General features: G+C 44.8%; 1 protein-coding gene across 27 annotated transcripts in view; it reads right to left on the minus strand.

The window, feature by feature from the left end:
• Positions 1–9,692: 9,692 nt before the first annotated feature.
• The window catches only part of Kiaa1217 (KIAA1217 ortholog), an 839,639-nt gene continuing 827,907 nt past the window's right edge, over positions 9,693–21,424 (minus strand). For 14 of the 27 annotated variants that reach the window (XM_060372904.1, XM_060372908.1, XM_060372905.1 and 11 more), the window contains 6 exons: positions 20,958–21,122; positions 18,436–18,555; positions 14,474–14,551; positions 12,766–14,361; positions 12,163–12,285; positions 9,693–11,461 (listed from right to left, as the gene is read on the minus strand). In XM_060372904.1, the coding sequence (XP_060228887.1) occupies positions 10,964–11,461; positions 12,163–12,285; positions 12,766–14,361; positions 14,474–14,551; positions 18,436–18,555; positions 20,958–21,122 (2,580 nt within the window). In that variant the 3' untranslated portion in view covers positions 9,693–10,963. Of the gene's footprint in view, positions 11,462–11,855; positions 12,286–12,765; positions 14,362–14,473; positions 14,552–18,435; positions 18,556–20,957; positions 21,123–21,424 lie in introns of those variants that run through there. The other 13 variants (XM_060372916.1, XM_060372913.1, XM_021646266.2 and 10 more) reach the window with 8 other exon arrangements.

The raw sequence follows: 21,424 nt of genomic DNA on the forward strand, positions 1-21,424 counted from the left end.
CTGCCAGCGGGTGGAACACTGTGTCACATGGGCCCTGCTTCCTGCCCATGGAGGAATTGTGTTTCAGGGGGTTCCACCTTGCAGCTGACCTCTGACCCTTAGGAATTCATGATCAGATATGCTACCCTTTAATTGTTTCCTTGTGCCTGAAGGCCTAAAAGACTTGGGGGGGAAACATTAATTTTTTTCTGCGTTTCACTTTATTCCACTCCCCCCTAATAGGAATGATAAAGAGTATTGTATTCTACAGGAGTGACCGTGAGTGAGGACAAGTGCCACCTGCCTCACATGTTCGTGCAGTGTCCTGGCTGCATGAGCTGGCCAGTTAAGCATTTTTGTAACTATAGCAAAAATCAGAATGAAGAAAGTTGATAATCCAAGAGCAAGGTGCTTGAAGTTCCAGGCGCGGGCACCAGGGGGCAGCACGTTGTGACTTGTAGGCAGCTTACCCCATCCCACCAGCAGAGTGCCGTGGTGCTGAAGGACTTGGGGCAGGTCTGCTCTTGGCTCCTCTTCTGTCTGTGGTGTGTAGACTTCATTTCTGTTCTTTGAAAACATTTACTGACTATCTCATACTTGCCTCCCTAACTGGTTATGCTACACAAAGGAGTGCTTCTAGTCGGAGCCCGAATCCAGGCTTCCGTGGAGGGGAAACACAAAGCCAGAGGTATGACTAGGAGCGGGTGAGGCCCCAGACAGGGCGAACATGGCGAGCAGGAGAGGCTGTTTGTGGCGTGGGCTTGTCTGAGGAGAATGGCTGGCACACTGTGGCTGAAGGGAGAGCAGAAGCTAGACTGCGCCCCTGGGAGAGGGGGTCTAACCTGCGTTAGAAGTGTCTCCTTTGAGGTGTTTTAGATTAAAGGGGAACTTAATGCTCTCTGTCTTTGGGGTGTCATTTAGGCAGTTCATTCCTTATCCAGTGAGGCCTGATGAGACCCTTCTCTTTTGGTCCTATTCAGTTTGTGAGGACAAAACTAATTTGATAGCAACTGCTGCAAATGTATTTGTTCTGGGACCTCGTCTTTCCTGTCCCCATTTCCAGGTGAGTAAGCTCTCTCGTGGCTTGGCTTCCTCAAGCTGATATCGGGTGCAAATGTGGGCTTTTTGGGAAGAGAGTTTGCAAGGAAAGGAGTCTAGCATCATGGAAGGAAGAGATGCTGGAGCCCCAAGACTAGCATGGGCAGCTCTATGAAAGGGCTGGAAACCCAGAAAGGGGAAAAGATGGCTAGGAGAGGAAATAGCCTGTCAAAGGTGCACGCTGCTTCTTCATAGCTCGGAACGGTTCCAGCTCTAACCCACCTGTCACCTTTGTCTAACATGTACTCGTAGGTCCAGATTGTTGAGAGAACACAGGATGGCTTTAAATGCTGGATCAAAACAAAGCCCAAAGGAGCACAACCAACTAAGGAGATGGTACTTTTGACAACTATACAATGTCCTTGGCAGGCAGGTGGCATGTGTGTGCCTGTCAACACAGAACCGCTAGCATCTCTCTGTCCTGCTGAGGTGTGCTGACTGGTAAGGCTGGAAGACTGGTTGTCACTGCCCTGTGTCAATACAAAAAGGACTTCTCTTCTGGGTGGGCCTCTGTCTGTTTAACCCAGAACAATCACTGGCAATGCCTTTAAATGAAACCAAAGATGGCACTGTAAAAAAGGAGATGATGGTAAGTACAGTGAAGAGTGCCATCTTCAGAAGCCTGGTGAGCATGGGAGAGGAGCCAGGGTGGGGCCTGAGTGTGCAGACAGAAACTGAAGGAGGAGTTGGAGTTAGCAAAACGGGCTTAAACCATCAGCCCAAACTTTGAGGGGCCTGTATTAGGTGATTCTGAAGAAAGGGGTTGATGGAAAGAGCCAACCATTTGTCAAGCAAGGGATAGATTGAGGACTTGGTTTTTGTCCTCATGCCATGGGCACTTCTGACCTGATGACCAGGGGAACTGTGTGCCACCCTCCTGACAGGAGCCACACAGTTGCAGCTGAGACAGGCTGTCCCTGATTTTGCCCTGCCTCCTGTGCCACACCAGCAGAGCCCTGCCAGTTTCCCTTAGGACGCCTTGTTTTACACATTTCTTCTGTGTTCCATAGAAGCAGGAGGCACCAGTGGGGCACCAGCGGGGCGCACCAGGACTGTGCTGTTTACCACACATTGCTGTCTTTGGTACCAACGCAACTGAAATGTCTCACTTGACTAGGAACATTCTGGAGACCAAGGAGGACTGAGGTCTGTGCCTTCATAAAGCCAGATCTTAATTCCACCTTCAAAGGCACCTGAATGCTATAAAATAGCAGCCCAAAGAAAGCACCAGGTGAAGCAAAATCTGTCAGGAATCACATGGTTGCTGAAGCAGCTGCTTGACACAGTTCCGGCTGCTGCCCGGCAGAAAACATCTCTGTATTACTAGTCCATAAATGGCATTGCTTTTTCCTATATCTCTGCCTGCTTTTTTTCTTACCGTGACTCCATCTTTTTTCCTCTAATTCAACCCTAGTCAATGCAGCTGAAAAGATTTCTAGGCGGACTGGGGAGAAGGAAATGGCTCAGAAACAGCCACTATGAAAGAAGCATTCCTCCTGGCTGTAAAGGCAGTGAACCCTGAATTATCTGAACAAGAAATTGAATTTATAGAGGCCTTTTGTGCTAATTGTTCCCTGAAAAACTTTAGTCAGCTCATGGATATTATACAATATCAGAAATTGTTTGAGTTTCCACACTCAGTCAGAAAGGAATTAGACCCTAGAGGAACTATTGGACTCATACTAACTTCCTTTACTAGAAAGACTTGGTCACATGGACATGACTCCTTGGGATAAGATAAGGAGATCACAGGAGCTTTGTATAGTTTATAAGGAAAGGCTAGAGACTCTCTGAAAGATCACTCCTTTTATAAAAGATGTTCAGAAAGAGCTGAGAAGAACTTTCTCAGCTACCAACAGCAGCTGAGAATTACAGCTAGTCTAGTTTGTTTAACATCACTTATGCTACTTATTGTAACCACAGATTTTGCCCCGATGACCTATGATGTGGAGGTTCATCTGAGAAAAGCACCAAGTTAATGATTAAATATGCTTGCTTGCAATGTAATCACTGTGTATGCAGAGCACAGCTTGCTATATTCGGTCTATTCTTGTTTGTGGGTTTGGGGGAAAAGCCAATATTTTGGGGAAAAGACAAAAAGGTTTTTGAGGATGTAGAAAAATGATTTAGCATGTAGAAAAGTGATTTAACAATAAAAGACTAGGATTGACTCTTTGCTCTAAGAAAAAAGAAAGGAGAGAAAGAAAGAGCAGAAAGAAGAGAGCATGAGCAGTCCCCAGAGAGATGGCCTCCCGAGAACAGTATCTTAAAATGAGATATCCGTCAGCTTGTGCCTGCCCCCGTGTGTGAAGTGATTTTTTTCTCACAACAATCCATTCCTCCCAGTCTTGAGACCCACAATCAGCTGAGGCTGGTCTCAGGCAAAAATCCAAGCCAAACTCTAAAGGCACCAAGAGGACAACAAATGAGATGCTTATAAATTCTGACTTCATGGAGTTGTATGGAATGTGGTGGCCCACAACTGTTATCAGAACACTCTGCAGGCGGGGAGAGAGGTGTTGGACGACAGCCTGGGCCACAGAGGGAATCCCTACTTCTAAATAAGCAAGTAAGTAAAATAACACAGTTGAGAGGCTGGTTGGGGTGGGCACAGTTACCCCAAATGATGGGTGAGCCAAGGCCTTCCCATGGGAATTGGTCTTTGCAGCAGCAATGACCTCTGTATTTGCCTCTGGCTTTTCTAGAAAGAGAGGGTACTTTCCAGCCTTGTTGTCCTTTGAAGGGACAGCTTGGCGGGAGGCTGGAGAAATCCCCATCCCTTCTGAGCATCTGAGTCTAAGCAAGTAGGGTGGCAGCATTCTGCAGCCCTCTGGGAGGGCACTGTGCTCAACTTTGAGAAGCTGCAACCTGAGCCTCTGCCATCTTGCTTTCTTGCTTTCTTGGGTCAGGCTGCTTCTGGAGTACATTTCACTGTTCTCCATCTTTTACTGTTCTGGCAGCCTGGTGATGGTGTTGGTGGCAGGTACTGCCCTGGTTTCAGTTCACCTTTCCTCAGCTTCCCAGCCTTCCCTCTCACAGCTGTGGAGAGGCTGGATTACATCGCTAACAACTTTCTCTGCCAGGCACAAATAAGAGCATACAAAAATGCAGGCTTTAATGAAGGCCACCTAGGAGTGGAGCTGTGCCACATGGGCTGCTTGTGGGAATCAGTGGAGAGTATTCTCTTGTCAGAAGTGAAGGCAAACATGGTATTTAGGGATGCTAAGAGCCTGCATTAACAATGGTCCCTGCTTGGTAGAACCATGGTGCCATCTGCTGGAAATTTATGAAAATAGAAATGGTGTTTGTAATTGCCAGACATCAAAGGCCAGATCCACTTCACCTGTGAGCAATCTAGTCTCCAGTGATGTGTGAAGCACAGAAGAATGGCATTTGTTTTGACCTTTTAAGCCAATGGTTCTCAATCTTCCTAATGCTATTGAAGAATCTGAGCACAACAAACTCCATTTTGGTACTAACCTCCATCTTGTAATTGACTACCTCTCACCCCCGCAGAACCTGAAAAATGTGTTTGTACTTGCAGGAAACCATAACATTCCAGAAGAGACAGTGTGGCCACCCTGACAGCAGTCAGTTGAAATGACTGTTGTCCTTGTGGTTGCTAAAGCAATTATGTTTTCCTTGTGGTTGCCAAAATAGTTACTCCAACTTGCCTTTAGCCAATCACTATGTAACAAGCCTGCTCTTGCTAAATCTCACCCAGTAATGTAACTGCCAAGTCTGGAAGCCCCTTCCCCTCGCTAAAAGCCTATAAAAATCAGCTTCTTTCTAGGCTAGGGGTTGCTGGCCTCTGACTGCTGTGTCAGTTCATGCTGGGAGTCCAAGCTTACACTGGAAATAAAGGCTCTTTGCTTTTGCAGATGATTTCTGACTCCTGGTGTAGTCGGTGGTCTTTTGGAGTCTCGCGAACTGGGTACAACACTATGACCCCCAACCATAACATTATATTCGTTGCTACATCATAACTGTAACTGTTACTATTATGAATTGTAATGTAAATAGCCGATATGCAGGAAATCTGATATGCGACCCCTGTAAAAAGGGTAGTCTGACCAAAGAGGTCGAGACCCACAGGCTGAGAACCACTGTTTTAAACAACAGTCTATGTTTTGCAAAAAGTCACAACACGTGTTCTGGATACATTTTTCTGCAGATGATGTGTGCATGTGACTGACATCACAGCCAGGGACTATATACTTCACTGGTGAATGGGTAGATACACCTCTAAGGATTTCACATCATACAAAACTTTAGTTTAAAGAGGAAACTTACACAATGACAGAATCAAAGCTCCTTCTCTCATTTCAAAGACTATCGGGGGCAGGCTGTAATGCCCCTTCACAAACTTTTAGCTGACATGTTTCAGAGCCAAGACCCCAATATCCCTTTCAGGAGGTGTTTGCTGACAGTGACTTACCAGATGAATATCACCAACCAGAGGGATCCCATGCTGGATAGGGCAAGGAGACGTTGGCTACAGCAGGTATGACCAGTGGTGGCAAGAGGTCCCTGCCCAGCATCTTAGGAGTTTTAGATGCCAGCACTGGGCTTTGGGGAGAGGAGTTGGGATGTGAGGCCAGATTTGTCCCCGGTTGCAGTTCCATCTTAACAACAGCTGGCGACACTGTCAGTATGGTGGGCAGAGTCTTGCCACCTGCACTTCTTCTGATCTAAAAGGTGCCAGAACCCGAGTCCTAATAAGTACCACCAGGCTGCCTTTCTGCAGTGTGCTTGCTTGAGCCAGGGATGGAAAACACCTTCTACAGCACTATCCTCCGAAGAGGCCCCATGAGAGCAGCCCCAGCCCACATGAAATGACCAAGCTCCTCCTCACTCAGCCAGCCCCTGGCCAGCCTCTGCAGGGAGCAGTGAGCCTGAGAAGCACAGCAGTAGAGGCCTCCATGGCTGATGATGGGAAGACTGTGGAAGTCAAACCCCGGTAGCAGCATCATGCCTGGCTCATGATAGCCAACAGCCTGCCATTACTGCTGCTGTGTTCACAGTCTCGGGGCCTAAGGAATCCCTGGAAATCTCAGGCACTTAAGCAGTAAGCATTTTGTGTGAATTTAAGGTATGCATCCTAAGTGTCATCCTGCCTTTTGGGGGCAGAATACACAGGTTAACCTCCCTGATTTGGGCTGTGGGTGAGCCTCTGCTTCTGAGCTGGGTGGCACGGATTAGACTTGGGGCAGGGCCAGAGAGTGTGGTCCAGTTCGTTACTGTGAACTCAAAACAATGAGGTTTATTTATCTGTAACTCAGCCGCACAGCTCTCAAGCATACAGTCTGTGGATGACCATGTCATTCCACAAAGCCAACGCTTGGACATGCCTGCTGTCTACTCTGGCTGGCTGGTCAGCCCGGATAGTGGTCTTCTCCCGGATGCTGCTCTTGGTACTTGTGCAGACACTGGCTTTTGTGCTATTGCCTGATACAGTTTCTCCCGCTTGTGTCCTTCCAAGGCTGCTAGTTTGTGCCAATGTATTAGCATTTCCAGAGCACTGAGAAGTTGGCTAGCATTACAAGGATAGCCAAGAGGAGGGCTGTTTGCCTAGAAAACTGGTTGAAAGTAGGACATGACCTGCTTCATGTCCGGGTGCCCTCCTCTGAAGGCTTGCCTCTGGCACTCCAGGATGGGCAGCACTGGGGGTGCAGAGCCACTGAGCTGAGAACTCCTGCCCTGGCCCATAGTGAAACTTTGTAGAACTACATTCTTGCAGAGTACTTCACGCCTGTGCAAGCATTCTAGTCATGGGCAATGTACCAGTCAAGAGCTTTGCTGCCGGGAGAGTATGTGAAAGTTCTGCATTGTCTGGGCCAAATAGCACTGGCTCCCTGATACCCTGAAAGACCTTGGCAGCATCTGTTGGGACTTTGATTCCTGTGCCTGCCCAATCAGTGGCTTGTTCACTCTAGGATTCATTCACCCCCGCCCCACGACTAAGAAACTAAAGGGGCCACACAATGCCTTGGTTGTCAATAAAATTGTGCCAACAATAAACATAACTTTTTCTGAGTACTCTGTATGTGTTAGGCTGTCTTAATTTTGTATGGATCATATTTTATCCCACAGTCCTAAGGGTTAAGACCTGTCACTGTACCATATTAACAAATGGGAAAGCCAAGCTGTGCTCAGATTTGTACAACTAGGGAACAGCAGCAAGGTCTCAGGTCCCAGTGCCACTGTCCACCCCCAGAGCCCCAAAGACTGGTTCAGTGGAGCCAAGTATAGTTTAGAGAGTATGAAAAGGCCATGTAGCACATGGTAGAGGTCAGGGGACAATTTCTGTGATTCAGTTTGCTCCTTCTACCTTTACATCTGTACTGGGTATTGAATGCGGGGCATCAGGCTTTCATGGTGCCTTTACCAGGTGAACCATCTCATGGCTCCATGAAGCTTGTTTCTAAGAATCTGTCAGGTTGCAGAGAGTTATTAATGACAGCCATAAAAGATCCTTAAAGCAAGTATCTGTTAACAACTTAACACGAGAAATGAGAAAGGTGTTCTCGCCACTTTCGATGTCAAAATATCCAAGTTGTCCTTGTGATCCTCATTGTGTGGCTTCTAATTTGACCTTGGGATCTTTGTACTGGAATGTCCTTAAACCAAACAGCTAGTGTCTAGGAGCCCCTCTTAGGTTTTGGCGTACAGGCCTGTGCAATGCAACAGAAACGTAAACACAAAATATAGCAAAGAGAAACAATTTATTACTTAAGGATATTTGTGTCTGATGGTGGTGGGGTGGGGTGATGGTGGATGGGAGCAGAACAAGATGACCTGGAAGGCCACGCCTTTTTTAAGGTCTTGTGCGTGCTCCTGGGCCTTCAGCTGGACTGGCTGGTTTAAAGAAGACTTACGTGAAGTAGAAACCATTTAGTGGTTTTTTGGTGCTAACCTTGGGTTAGGTGCAAACCTTAGGTTTGATTGTAGTTGGCAGCTGAAAGCTGTGTTGGGTTTTCGATCTGTGAGATGAGGAAGCACCCAAAAGAGGATGGGGACCTTAACCAGGCAAAATTGGCAGTGTAAAACTGGGTCTCAAAGAAATGATGTCAAACTTAGAAACAGGTGCTGAGGCAACACAGTTCTTCCTGTTGCCTTCCTGCTAAGTATGGCTATGGGCAGCCTGGGCTCTGTCTCTCACAGGAAGAAGCAGCTTCCCTCTGACGTTTGCAGGAGGCAGGCAAGCAAGCAGCTAGGTTTGGATCAGCCTTGAGAGTCTCTGCCCAGGATCTCTGCTTCTGACTTCCTTCCCTGGCTCAAAGGAACCATGAGCTGCGGGACTCTGTCGGAACTCTGGCAAGGCTGATGTCAAACTGAGCTAGCCCCAGGCTGCTGGTTAGGTACGTATGCAGTTTCCAGCATGGCCGTGAGCAGGGCCAAGCACAGCAGCAGGAATTAGCACACAGAGCAATTTTGATTGTAGTAGCTGACATCGCCTATGAACTCTTGTTGAAGGGATTACTGAACCTGATGGGAACGCTGAAACCATGTACAATGAAATACTTCCGAAGTGCTGCCCAACTTGTGGCTGTCATGTCAGTAGAGGCCTCAAAGTGTTTCTGGTGAAAGCATGATACTGAGGAAGCCTGAAGCTTGAGAACACGTAGCCGGGTGTTGGGAAATGTGACTCTATCAGCTCTCTACAGCTACCCACCAAGTTAAATATTTTTGGATGTGAAAAATGATGATAAGCAGGTTCCTAAGGCTGTGTGCAGAATCTGGGAGTTTTTATTATTAATAACTCTCTGCCAGTTTGTGTGTGTGTGTGTCTGTCTGTGCACACATGCATGCAACAGCCAGAGGTCCATTTTAGATGCTGTTCCTCAGAGTATCTCACTGTCCTGTACTCACTGGTTAGGCTAGACTGGCTAGGAGGCAATCTCTAAGGATCTGCCTGTCTCACCCCAGTGATGGAACACAAGGGCATCCCACTATGCTAGGCTGTTTTGCGGATCAAACTCTGGCTTGCTGACTGAGCCCTCTCCTTAGTCTTCTTCCTATTCTTTGTAAATGAAATCATATGCTGTATTGCATGTACATTTCCTATGGACCGTGTGTGTGTGTGTGTGTGTGTGTGTGTGTGTGTGTGTGTGTGGTCTTGCGTGCGCATGCACTCACGTATTAATGAAGAATTCTGGGCTGGAGAGAAGGCTTAGTGGTTGAGAGCACTGGGTTCTCTTCCAGAGGCCCGAGGTTTGATTTCTAGCACCCACATGGAGGCTCACAAAGATATGTAACTCCAGTTCGAGGGGATCTGACACACTCTTCTGATCTCCATAGGCACCAGGAATGAATGTGGAACACAGACATGCAACCAAACAAAATATCAAAATACATAAATAATAATCTAAAAAAAATTAAAATTAGGCACTAAAACAAAACAAAAACAAACCAAAAAACCCACCCTCAAACCCAGTGATAAAGACATTTTCTTTTTACTTTTACTAGAAATTAAAAAAAAAAGAAAAAAGAAAATCAAGAAAGCAGCAACAACCCCTTTGATGAACGAGTATGCAAGCTTGTATGCAGGTTTATTTTCTGTTAACCCCAAGTGCCCTAGAGAAGAGTCAGGCAGGAAATTAAGTTCACACGACCACGTTGTCAATCAGTTTATTAGGAACTCATCCTTAGCTACCCTGAGCTTGCGGAGAGGTAACCACCATGTGGTTACACATTACTCAGAATGCCTTCAAAGCAGAAACTCTGTGGCAATAGTTACATGTTCATTGACCAGGAAGTAGTTAGTTATAGTGACAAGGTACAAAAACTAATAAGCATGCAGCCCTTGAAGTCTCTGCTTACAGCTCTGTATGATACATGGCTGTGTTATACAAATACAGTTATTTACAAAACCACTCTAACTGTGCAAACTTGTTGCTTTTTAAAAATGTATGTATGGATGGTCCCATTTCTGCCCATCCCAGTGTAGGCTCTCCAAGCATGCATAAAAATTAACTTTGGTGTGGGAATACTACTCTATGTGCTGTCACACACAGTATTTTGATGTCTGTTTATATCTGTATATTTACAAAAGTTCTGCAGTGTACAGAAGTGTATATTTTAAAATACACAATGCAATAGTGTGGGTTACCAGGTTTAAGAAAACATAAGAAGGGTTAGATACTGCAAAGAAAATATCTACCGATTACTAGTATGTTTTGTCTTTTAAAAAAAAGAAGAAGAAAATAAAAAGAAAGCAAAGAAAAGGAAAAGCAGCTTTCTTGGACTAGCAAATTATCAAGAGCTTTGCTGAATTTCTTTCTACGGGCTGTAGAAGCTCATTGGCTGAGTCTAGCATACCATTTTCAAATGTACAATGCTGTAGTATCAAAATGTTTTGGCAAAAAGATCTTGAAAGGAACCATGAAGTTTTGACAAAAATAGAAATCTGTAATAAAGCTAAATAACACTAAAATAAAAGAAAATATTATAATATATGCTTTACAATTTATATAGTCACGCTAGTGTATCTCTCTGTTTACCTCTAGTCTCCGTAATGAAAAATATTTTTATACAAAACATACTAAAATTCCAGAATCATACATGTTTTACATGCATAGTACAGTCGGCTTGGCTCACACATCTCTTCACTCTCACACTATGCTCTCTTTTTATAGCACATGCTTTCTTCATTTAATAGGCATCGAATCTAAACAGTAAACACTATGTAATTACAACAGCAACAGCGTAGAAAAAAAAACAAGCTTTACTGCAATCTATAAACTCAGTATTTAGCACATACTTTGCATGAAGCCTTGAACAGTACAGCAATATGATACATTCTCTTGTGAAAACAGTTGTTCCAGACTGCTAAAAATTAAAAACAAGAATGTAATTCCGCCTTGCACCTAATAGAATCTGGCCTTTAACAATTTTCCTTTGCTGTGGATGGGGTGGCTTTGCTTGAACTTCCGTTCTGTGCTTTGTAGCTGGTGAGGCTAGGAGTATGGATGGTCCTGATGCCCCTGGCACCTTGATTCAGGGAGGTGGGAGAGGCAGGGGAAGGAGGGGATGAAGAAGAAGAGGAAGTAGGGGCAGCTCGGCCATTTTGAGTCTGCGGTGCGAATGAAAGGTGATGGCCTTTACCTGCGTGAGGCGGGCTCTGAAACTTTAAGGAGCCATTAGAGACAGAAGGGATGAGGGAGGCAGAGTGAGAGGACCGTCCTGCTTGGGGGCTGAGAGGGGTAGAAGCAACCGATGGTTTAGTAGCAGGCGCATTGGGGAGGTTAGAGCTGTCACCACTAGCAGAGGGTAGAGAACTGCTTTTCCCAGAGCTGGGAGAAAGGGCTGGAATCTTAGAAGCAGGTAAGGAGGGGGAAGTAGGCTTACAGTCCCCACCAGCTTTCTTAGCACTTCCATTAGCCTGCAAACAAAGATGGCGGGAGACACTCTGTCAGAAAGCTGGCAACACGATCAAACCACAGGGCCTGGCAACACAGCCCTTCTGAGACTCATTCAGTAAACGAAAAACAACATACAGTCTGAGGCCTGAGCAAAGTTTTGTGCTTATCTGGACCAGCTGAAACCACCCCATGCATGTAGCAAAGGAGTTACAGAAATGACAGAGAGGAAGCCCACGCAGCTCTCATTCCACAGCCATCCCCAGCGCCAGCCGGCCATGCATGGGGATTGTTATTGGAGTGGAGAGTGTTAATTTGCTTTTAATACGGGAGAGTTAGTGTGATTTAACGCAGTGCAGTCAACACAGACGTTAGTAGTAATGACTTGAGAGCAGTTCAGCGACAGGTTGGTTTGTCTCTGTTTTTCAAGAGGTTTTGATGAAACACTACATTCACCCAAGAAACTGCCACTGGCCTGACACCACGTGTTAACAGTTAAAAGTCTGAACTCACAAAGTTAAAGATGTTTCATTGTCAGCATGCAAAAGTATGGTGAAAAGTTTAACACAGGTTTCTTTTAGACTTTCTTCATGCCCCCAGATCCAGGATGTCTATGTAAACAGTATCTCACAAAGAAAACACAGTATTTGGTATAAACTAAGTCGGCAACTGCCTTCTTAATTATAACAGTGTCCATCCAAAATGGGGTTTAGGGTAAAACTACCTGCCGGTATTGGCGAGGATCCTGCAGCTTGGATTGCTTGCCAGGCTTATCCAGGCTTCCGGGTCTGTTCTTAGAACTCATGGGGACTGGCATCCGGCTTGTCTGTGGGGTGGTGCTGGAGCCCTGTGGGAAGAACCAGCGACAGAGGAGACAAAGAGAAGAAGGTGAGTGGATTGCTCTGGAGACTGCCCCACTGTGCGCAGAGAAGGGCGAGTGAGAAGCTAGAGCCCTACATGCAGGACAGACCCAGGAGACACCGACTGGGTTAATGAGAAGAATCAAACAGAATCAACAGCTCACTACGGATCAACTGGATTTTAATGTGAGTACCAACAGCACACGGCTGGCCCAGCTTCCTGATACTGACCCAACACCAATCAGCAACAAAGGCACAAACAGAATTGATTAGCTGTTAGACACCTAGTTGCCGTTGTTTTCGGAAGGCGACGGAGAAGGGAGGAGAGATGGGCACGTTGACAAATAGACAAAAAACTGCGAGCCACCTGAAGGGAAGCGATTAAATCACAAGACGCCTTTTGCTACTGTGATTATGACAGAATTAAGAAGCAGTTGGCTCTTTCCATTTTCTACAGACCAAGATACCTTACGTGAAGCTGAAGATATGGACGTGGGGGGCTCTGGGGCAGGGGGTACGTCATCCAGAACTAGCAAGGACCCAGGAGAGACCTCTTGAACTATGCGGGGCAAGCCTGCACCACAATCTCTGCTGGAAGAACATGGGATATCAACTAGGGCCCTGGGGCTCATTTCACTGATTGTATTTTCAAGTTGCTTTATGGTCTGTTCCAGGCTGTCCAGTGTTCTGTAAGTATTTTTCCTAATTTCATCAGTCCTTGAAGGTGGAGCTGTGCCCTCAAGGCTGAGCTGCTCTTGCCTCCTAGCCACGGTTTTGAAGGCATCTTCAGGCTGGGACCTGGTGATTTCAAACCGCTTGGCCTCTTTGTGCTGTTTCAAAGTACCATCTTCTTCTTCTTCCTCATAGACCACCACCTGCAGGGTTTTCTTTCCTGTTTTCGTTCCTGTGCGGATTGCCTGAGTAAGAGCAGCAAGCTGCTTTTTGGGGAATTTGAACTTAAACTTTTTCTTGGGGCTTTCAAACTGGTCATCAGCCATGTCACACTTGTTTCCCAGGTTTGGAGAATCTGCTGAGTTAAGCTTTCTCTGCTCAGCTTTATGAACTTCCTGTCCTCCTCCTGGAGTCTGTGACTCTGCTGACAGCGAGTGGAGCTGTGACGGTGTCTTTTGTGCTATCCTACCACTTCCCAAGTCCACCTGCTTATGGGACATTTGGGAAGAGGTCTGGACTCCAGTCTCTCCATTTTCATCCTCTTCTTCCTCCTCTATCTTTTCCTCTGTCATCATTCTCTCTAATTCCTCATCACATTCCTCAAAGATGGTTGAAAGTCTCTTATATGCAGATCGGATGTCCATGGGCTCATCAAAAATGATGATAACTGGCTTCTTGTCTAGACATACGACTGGCTCTTCACTGTCAACCCCTTCTTGCTGAGTGGCTGTCTGTTTTCTTGCATCAATATTGACTGTCTGTACCTCTTGTCCCTTTTGGCTCACTATGTCATGGACCTCCCCACTGGACAGAACCTGTACAGCAGTTTTGGTAATCATAAAGGCGATGTTATCAGGAGCTGTGTGTTCCTCACTGGGAGAACTCGGAGTTGATTCTCCATCCTCATTAGTGTTCATGTTAGCATGCCTACCCACCTTGGATCTCAGGACAACTTGGCCGTAATCTGTGATGAGGACATCTTGATCTTGTGTTTTGACATCACGAATACTTGATTCTGCTGACTGAGTTGGGGGAAGAATGTGACTATTATCTGTATTTTCTTGTCCTTGTTGGCCTATCTCTTTTGTCTTTTCATAATTCAACTTCTGTTTCTCAGTGTCAGGAATAGCACACTGAAGTTCAGAAACCTTAGGCCCTTTATTGATTTCACCTTCTAATGAGTTCATGCCAGTAAAATTAAAATTGACCTTAGGCACATTTTTGTGGGAATAATTCCTACTGTCTCGGAATAAATTCTTATCAGGTGTGGGATTTTCCTCCAAGAAGATGTCAGCTCTACATTCTGCTGTTCTCGCTGGGCCAGACATACTATTCACCATTGCTCTTTCACACTTGGGAGGGCCACTAGGTCTCAGAGCCCCTGTAGCAACCTGAGAGGCAAAGTGGAGAAAGGAGACCACACACATTAATCCGAAAAGGATCTACACAAGGGTGTAACTAAACTGCACGGCATCAGCTGGAACTCATACATGGCAAACTCACCTTTTGAGGTTCCACTTGTGGGCCATTTTCACATTCAACATCAGATTTTCGTACATCTTCATGGAAAAATTCCAAATTCTGGTAGAATAGTGTACGACATGTTACCACAAAACTACACGCCCCCCACTGGACTATAACCATACTTAATTACATCTCCAAACATGCGGGCGGCCCAAGCACCTGTGCTACACACCAACCTGGACTCTAAAGCTCTGTTTACCTGGAACTGCTTTGCTCTCCAACATCCATAACTGCCCTGTGTTTGCACAAGAAAGTCTCCATTAGCAGAATATTGCAAGTGTTTCCACTTTTGTGGGGGAGAAGGTAAGAGAATAAATGGAGCCACTAACAATTCTCTTTTCAACACCTGACTGTCTGTGATCTTAGCAGAATCTACAACCATAACTACAGAAAACACACTGCGGGTGGGGGAGGGGAGCAGAGATCTGGATTCTGATACATACCTGCCTCTTAACTGTGTGACTTTATTTCACATCTAAGTACCTCAGATTTTGGGTTTGTTTTGCCAATAATTTGGGGAATGGGGAGATTTTTAAAATGTCCCTTACAACTACTTTATGAAAAACAGACCATAAGGAGTTCTGTTTGGGTTGGTTGTCATTCTCTGATATAAAAAGTGTTTTTTGTTTGTGGTCTAGTGACAGATTGAAAATGTCTTTGCAGGTTATCAACATGTCCAAATAACCTTCAAAGTGAAAACAACCTTAATGATTACATCTAAGTTGGCAGTGGGCATACTCGACAGTTTGCAGCCACGCAGTCCTTGACAACAGGGACACGTCCTGACAAATGTGTCATTGGGTGATGCTATTGAGTAGACACTTTTGAGTGTACTTACACTCATCAGATGTCTAGGCTGCCATTGTGTGTGGCCTCAGGATGCTCTTGAAAGCTTCAACAAATGAGCACATGAAGCTGCTGCCGTGTAGCACAGCCTCCTGTGTTACAACGGGCTTTTGGTTTTCATATAACTCTAAGACACTGATGAAGGCATAGAAAATTACACAAACCTGTGATGGCTTTTATTATCCGTATCCCATCAGGTATGATAGGCAACTGTGCTGCTTTCATACATCAACAGCAAAGCAGACCTGTTTAGATCACTTCAGACCACCTCAGCACACCTGTGATCAGTTAGGATCTCATTGGGTCACCACTGTAGACATGGTCCATTGCGTACCAAAATACTATGTTACACTGTGTGTGACTATAATCAAAAAACAAAGTGTGTTGCTGAAGCCAAGATGGTAGCTGGGATGTCATAGGCTGTGTTTATTCTCTGCAATTTATGATACAGCTTTTGTTCTCTATACTTTAAGATGCAAAGATGTTTATGGGGTTCTCACTAAGATTTAGGATTGAGGGATCCAACAGCAGTGAGGATTCAGGTAATTGGAGAATTTCATCTGATGGCCTGGCTGTACCAGTAGCTTCAGGCCCTGTGTATCCCTAACACTCGGATATCTTCTTCTCTCATGCCCTTCTAGCTGCAGAACACCAAGAGGACATGCTGTCTGTCACAAGATGAAATATAATCCCAATGACGGCTGTTTGATTAAAGCAATGACATCACAAAGCACAATAACCCAGGCTGTGCCAAAGTTAGCTCTGCTGCCCTGGTTTAGAGCAGAGAGAATAGTCACACATATTCAAGTGACAACACACACACAACCAAATCAGTGTTAACCACACAGAACACATTAATCACAAAGTCCAAGGCACATGCGCCATCAGTCACCACCTGCTAACTTGTGACTGCTGCTGCAACAGAACGTAAGTGCTTCTGTGGGATTTGAAATTCAGATTATAAAGCAACTAACGTAGCACATAAAAGGTTTTAAAAAGAGTGTTAAATGAGGATCCAGCCCAAGGTTTCCACTCCAAACATGGAGCTAAGATGTTTCACTTAGGACCCAAGTAAGTTTATTCTCTGAATCTAAGAAAGGAATGGACACATCTTAACTCAAGTTGCCTGCGAGGCCCGTCTGCAGGGGGTGAGGAGTGGGACCTGTTGGTCAGGGCCATACCACATTGAACATACCCGCTGTTCAATATTTCTAGTCTCACTCTGTAGTTTGCATATTCAAACAATTTAGTGGCAAGACTACTCCAGCAGAAAGTGAGTTGAAGACTGGTTTAGATTCCACATGGACAATTGATTTTTCATCACTGGCTAGAGAAAAAGAATCAGTGCATCAAAGCAAGCACATAAACTTCAGGGAAAAGTAGTCGCAATTGCCTTGGAAATTAACAGTGATTTCTTAGTCTTGAATGAGCACAGTTCTGCATGAAAGGCAACCAAGCCTCTTTAATATTTGCTGAAGAGGCCCATGACTTGGATTTCATAGACAGTCAGGGATGCATGCTGATGTGTATGGATAATAAACATAAGTTAAAGACACAGCAATGAAAGCACTGTGTAGAGGTGAAGCACCAGGCTGGAGCTTCATGGCAGCAGGAGGGAAAGCAACGGAGAAAACATTTCAGTTATGGGAGGGAAGATGAACAGGCCACAAAGAGGTTAATAATGACAAAAACTGGGGGTAAGTCTGACAGTTGTGGGGTTATTAGGAAGGGACTCACCTACTGATCCAGAGCGAGTACCTACCCTACAAACAAACCTAGTGGTGGGCATGCAACAATGGCTCACTGGCATTCCCATAACATTTTGCTTCCAATCAGTACTATCAATGGTGTGAATTTCCAACTGTGAGACAAGAACCACAGGTAACATCAGAGCCCTTAGGAAAAAATCTACAGTGAGCAGTGATTGTCACAGAGAGCCTGTGGGAGGTACGACATTTCCAGGTAGTGTTCTAGAATGGTCACATTGGTCATACCAGGCCCTGCTTTTGGGGCTTCCCACAAGGTGTGAATATAAAGCCATAAGAAAACTCCACACTGGATAAACAACATATTTCTGCAGTTACTCTATGTGTTTTCTGTGTGAAACAGCTTTGCCTATCACTGTCTAGTAACCTCCTGGTGTATGAAGACATCCTCTGTCTGATGACAGCTCCATCTGTCTACTGGGAACAGACCATGTCACACGAGGATGTGAGCTGTGGGCCAGAGCTGAGCAGGTCCCTTGAAGGCTGTGTTAGACTCTGAGAAGGCTCTGTGCTCTGATGCATCTACCTTACTAAGTTTGCTTATGTAAAAGCAAAGGGATCAAGGTGGAGTAGATGGTAGGCAACCTTGAAGCTATTTTGTGCTAATGTCATTTCTCTTTATTTAAAACAAATTAGTGTCCCTCAGTTCTGAAATGTAAGTTTCTAGTGGAAAATATTAGGACTTGAGTTGGTTAATTTTGTCCTTAATTAAGGTAGCTCTGAATTCCCAAATCCCAAATGCTCTTGACTATAGCCCTGACATTGGCATCAACAGCTTTTTCCTCGGCATGGATGCTTTATTTTACAACCTAGACTACTCTTTGAAGTCATAAGTAAATTATTTTAGCATTAAAACTATACTTACTATCTTGGAAAATATACTTGAAATTGGCAATAATTTGCAAGGATCCTATTTTGCATACTTCATTGTATACAGATATGGTCTGTGGTTCTAGACTTTGATGAGATATGTTGAAAATAAGAAAAGCTTGTGTTTACTTTGTTATTGTTTCTGTTTGTTTTTTTTAATGATTTGGTCTAGAAACTCTTGAAGGCATACGCTCTTTATTTTGGGAAGCTATCATCTTGCTTTTGCATGTGCTTTTGTGTGACTGTGTGCCGTTCACAGGGGTGCAGTGCTCACTTTGGAAACCTGAGACAGCTATTTCTAATCTCACTCTAAACCTGCATTTCTGTTAGTTTAAAGACAAAAGGGAAGAGAGTAAAACAGAAAGGCTAAGCGCAAGAGGTCAAGTGCAAGAGTGTCGAGTTAGTAGCAGAGCAGGGGCAGGCTTTCTGACTGTGGTAAATGCAGAGCTACCACGTTACCTTCTTCTCCTTGAGTGGGACTGTGGCGCCTGGCCTAGTGTCTTTAAGGTGGCTGTCAGCTCGGGACTGCTCAGCATGACTGTATGGATTTACATCCATAGGGGAATACTTCTGGAATGCCTAAAGAATTAAAATACTGAGGTTAACAGGGATTCTGCTGTATGGAGCAGAAAAGAGTCAGGAATCCAGAGACATGGGTTCCCCAGCCCTGGACCTGCATGCAGGCTCCTGCTAGGAGGCAGCATCCTGAAATTCTGTATCCTGTAGGGTCTCAGGCTGACCCCGGGCTGAGCTCTAAGCAAAAACTTTCTTATAAAGATGAAATGGACAGAGCCTTTAAAAAGTATTATAGACCCTTGGGCTGGACATATGGCTCTGTGACAGGCACAAGCTGAGCAGGCATATAACTCTAGGCTCAATCTTTTGACCTTTTCATGTTGGAAAATATATAAATCAATTAAGATGAAAAGACATCGCTATGTTATTCATTTCTTATCATCTTTATTGAAATTATATAGAGAAAGGAAACTCACAAGACATTTTAAACTTAAAAGGAAATAATGCACACCTGTTCATTCTCTGAAATAGTCACAGATATCACCCTGCTCTATTGCCCATTCACAAGAAATTAATGCTCCTTAGTACCACACAGTCCTGAATGGCCAAGGAGCTGGCCAAAGACATAACTGTGGGGCCAACAGCGGGCTCATGTGAATAGGGTCAGGGAGACTAGTTCTTAGATGAAGAAAAATAGTCCAGCTTCTGTCTACCAGCGGGCAGCATTGGGGACATCAGGAAAGTCTCCTGACACTGTGCTCATGGAGGACAGGTGATAACTCCAGTGCTGTTGGGCACAACCCATCCTCAAGGCTAAGCAACAGCAGCCAACACAACCAATCGCCTGTGCTTCCAAGCTGCCCTCAAGAGTACTGGTACATAAGAACCTCTGGGCTTATTTGTGTGGGCAATTCCCTACACAAATGCTCCAGTAATTCAATGTGCAGTTAGTATTAAAAAGCACTTCTTGAAATGAATAATATTAAATAATTGCCTAATATTCTCTTTGTGTCAAATGGTGACATCTGGAAGCAACTTGGTGGGCAGGAAGAATTTTGTGACTTTGCCAAGTGGACATCGCAGCATCTGTCTTAACATCTGAACATAGCTGACAACAGGGACCCTCCTCTGCCTCAATGCTTGTCTCTCTGTTTTGGTCATCTTTGCCATCTATGCTATGGATGCCTTCAAAAGTCAAGCCTGGCTTCTCTGAGACCAACTGCCAGGTCCTTTAGCTGTTGTTAAATGTTAGATGCCCCAGCCTGGATTTTCTTCTGATGCTTGGTCACTTGAACAAGGGACACCGTTTCATGAAAACTACCCTAAGAGGGGATTGCTGAGTTTCCTTGTTTTGCCTGAAGTCTGGCTCCGGAGCACACACAAGCAAACTAGCTGGATCTACAAAGTGCTCTTTCCTAGAACAGCAGTGTCAACGGAGCTAGAAAATCTCAGTCACTGTTATAAAAGGCCACTAACCACAAAACAAGAAGCCAGAGAGCAGACCTTCCACTCCCAGGAAAAGGATCATCACAGAAAACATTGGGGACATAAGTTTCTGCATGTGGGAGAGGCCATGTCAAACGGTAGCTAGAAGTGTTTATGACAAATACGTAGTTTCTATTAGAGTGCTAAGATTTCAGAAGGCTAGTGGTTACTAACTATAAATCTGTTTTCTATCAATAAATTTCTGGCCAGTCTAAGAACCTGTGAAGTCTGTGTAGTGGAGGGCTTGATCCGGGACAATCTGGTAGCTTGGTTTACTACCCAATGGAACACACTCAGCAGTCCCATTTTTCTCAGTTTTGGCAACTATTACCATGGATACAATGAAAACCGGAGTAGACTCAGTATAAAAAAATTTGGCATGGTTTAAAGTTTTCTCCATTTCACATAAAGGATTAGATTTCCTGGGCTGCACCAAACCACACCAGCAGTCATTAAAAGACAGCATGTTTTGGAGTCCTAGAAAGTTTGCACTCTGTCTTAGAAGCAAAGATGTCCCTCAAAAAAAATCCAGAGTTTGGTCTAGGAATTATATATGTATGTTCTCAGGTCTCAATTGTAGGGCAGAGTCACATTTGTGAGAGGAATGTGGGGTGAGGCTGGGTATATGCCCTGTGGTCCATACTCAGTCCCTGAAGAGCTGGGTCATTAAATTAAAAACAAAAGCAAAAATAAAAACAAACTAATAAAATATTTTCTAATAGGCCAAGGAAAATGGAGGCCTTAACTGATTTATCTGTGTAAACTTTACAAAATTGTTTCAAAAATGGTCACTATTCACACACCTTTCGGGTACTCAGAGAGCTGGCTGGCTCTCATCTTGAAAAACTGGAGATTAGGATTAGAAGACACAACAAACATATCCTAGCTCCAGTGCCCTTCACCACCAGTGGGATCCGATCCTGAGAGGCCCAGATGATAAGGAAAGGAGCCACTGGTTAGGAGTGATCTCAGCTACATACCTGGAGTTCGGCCATGATTTTGTCTCCTTCTTCTTCTTCCTCCTCATCCTTGGAGGAAGAGGCAGGGACTGGCAGTGGAGATGGGGTCCAGGATGAGGCAGGCTCTTCTTGGGGACATTTTGTGGCTCTAGTCTGTGGGGTTGGTCCAGGGTCTTCACTGCTCACCTACAGGGGGTTCAAACCATAGATATTGGCATCAGACCCCATGGCTTTTCAATGCTTCATTGGCTCTGGCTCTTCTAGTCAAAAAAGCTGTTTTATTTCTTTGTAGTTTGGGCTTGTTTGCATAGGTTGTCACACTGGTGAATGGTCTGAAGAACTATATAATTATAAATTCCCCATACTTACAGAAGGCCCTCTGTAGCCTACATTTCCACTTGGAAATTGTAGTTTTTCATTTCACACAATGGTTAAGATCTTCCAAGTTAAGTGTAAGCTAAGCTAACTTCATGCCTTTTAGACAAGTG

Source organism: Meriones unguiculatus, chromosome 19 (assembly GCF_030254825.1).
Source record: "Meriones unguiculatus strain TT.TT164.6M chromosome 19, Bangor_MerUng_6.1, whole genome shotgun sequence".
Taxonomy (NCBI): Eukaryota; Metazoa; Chordata; class Mammalia; order Rodentia; family Muridae; genus Meriones; species Meriones unguiculatus.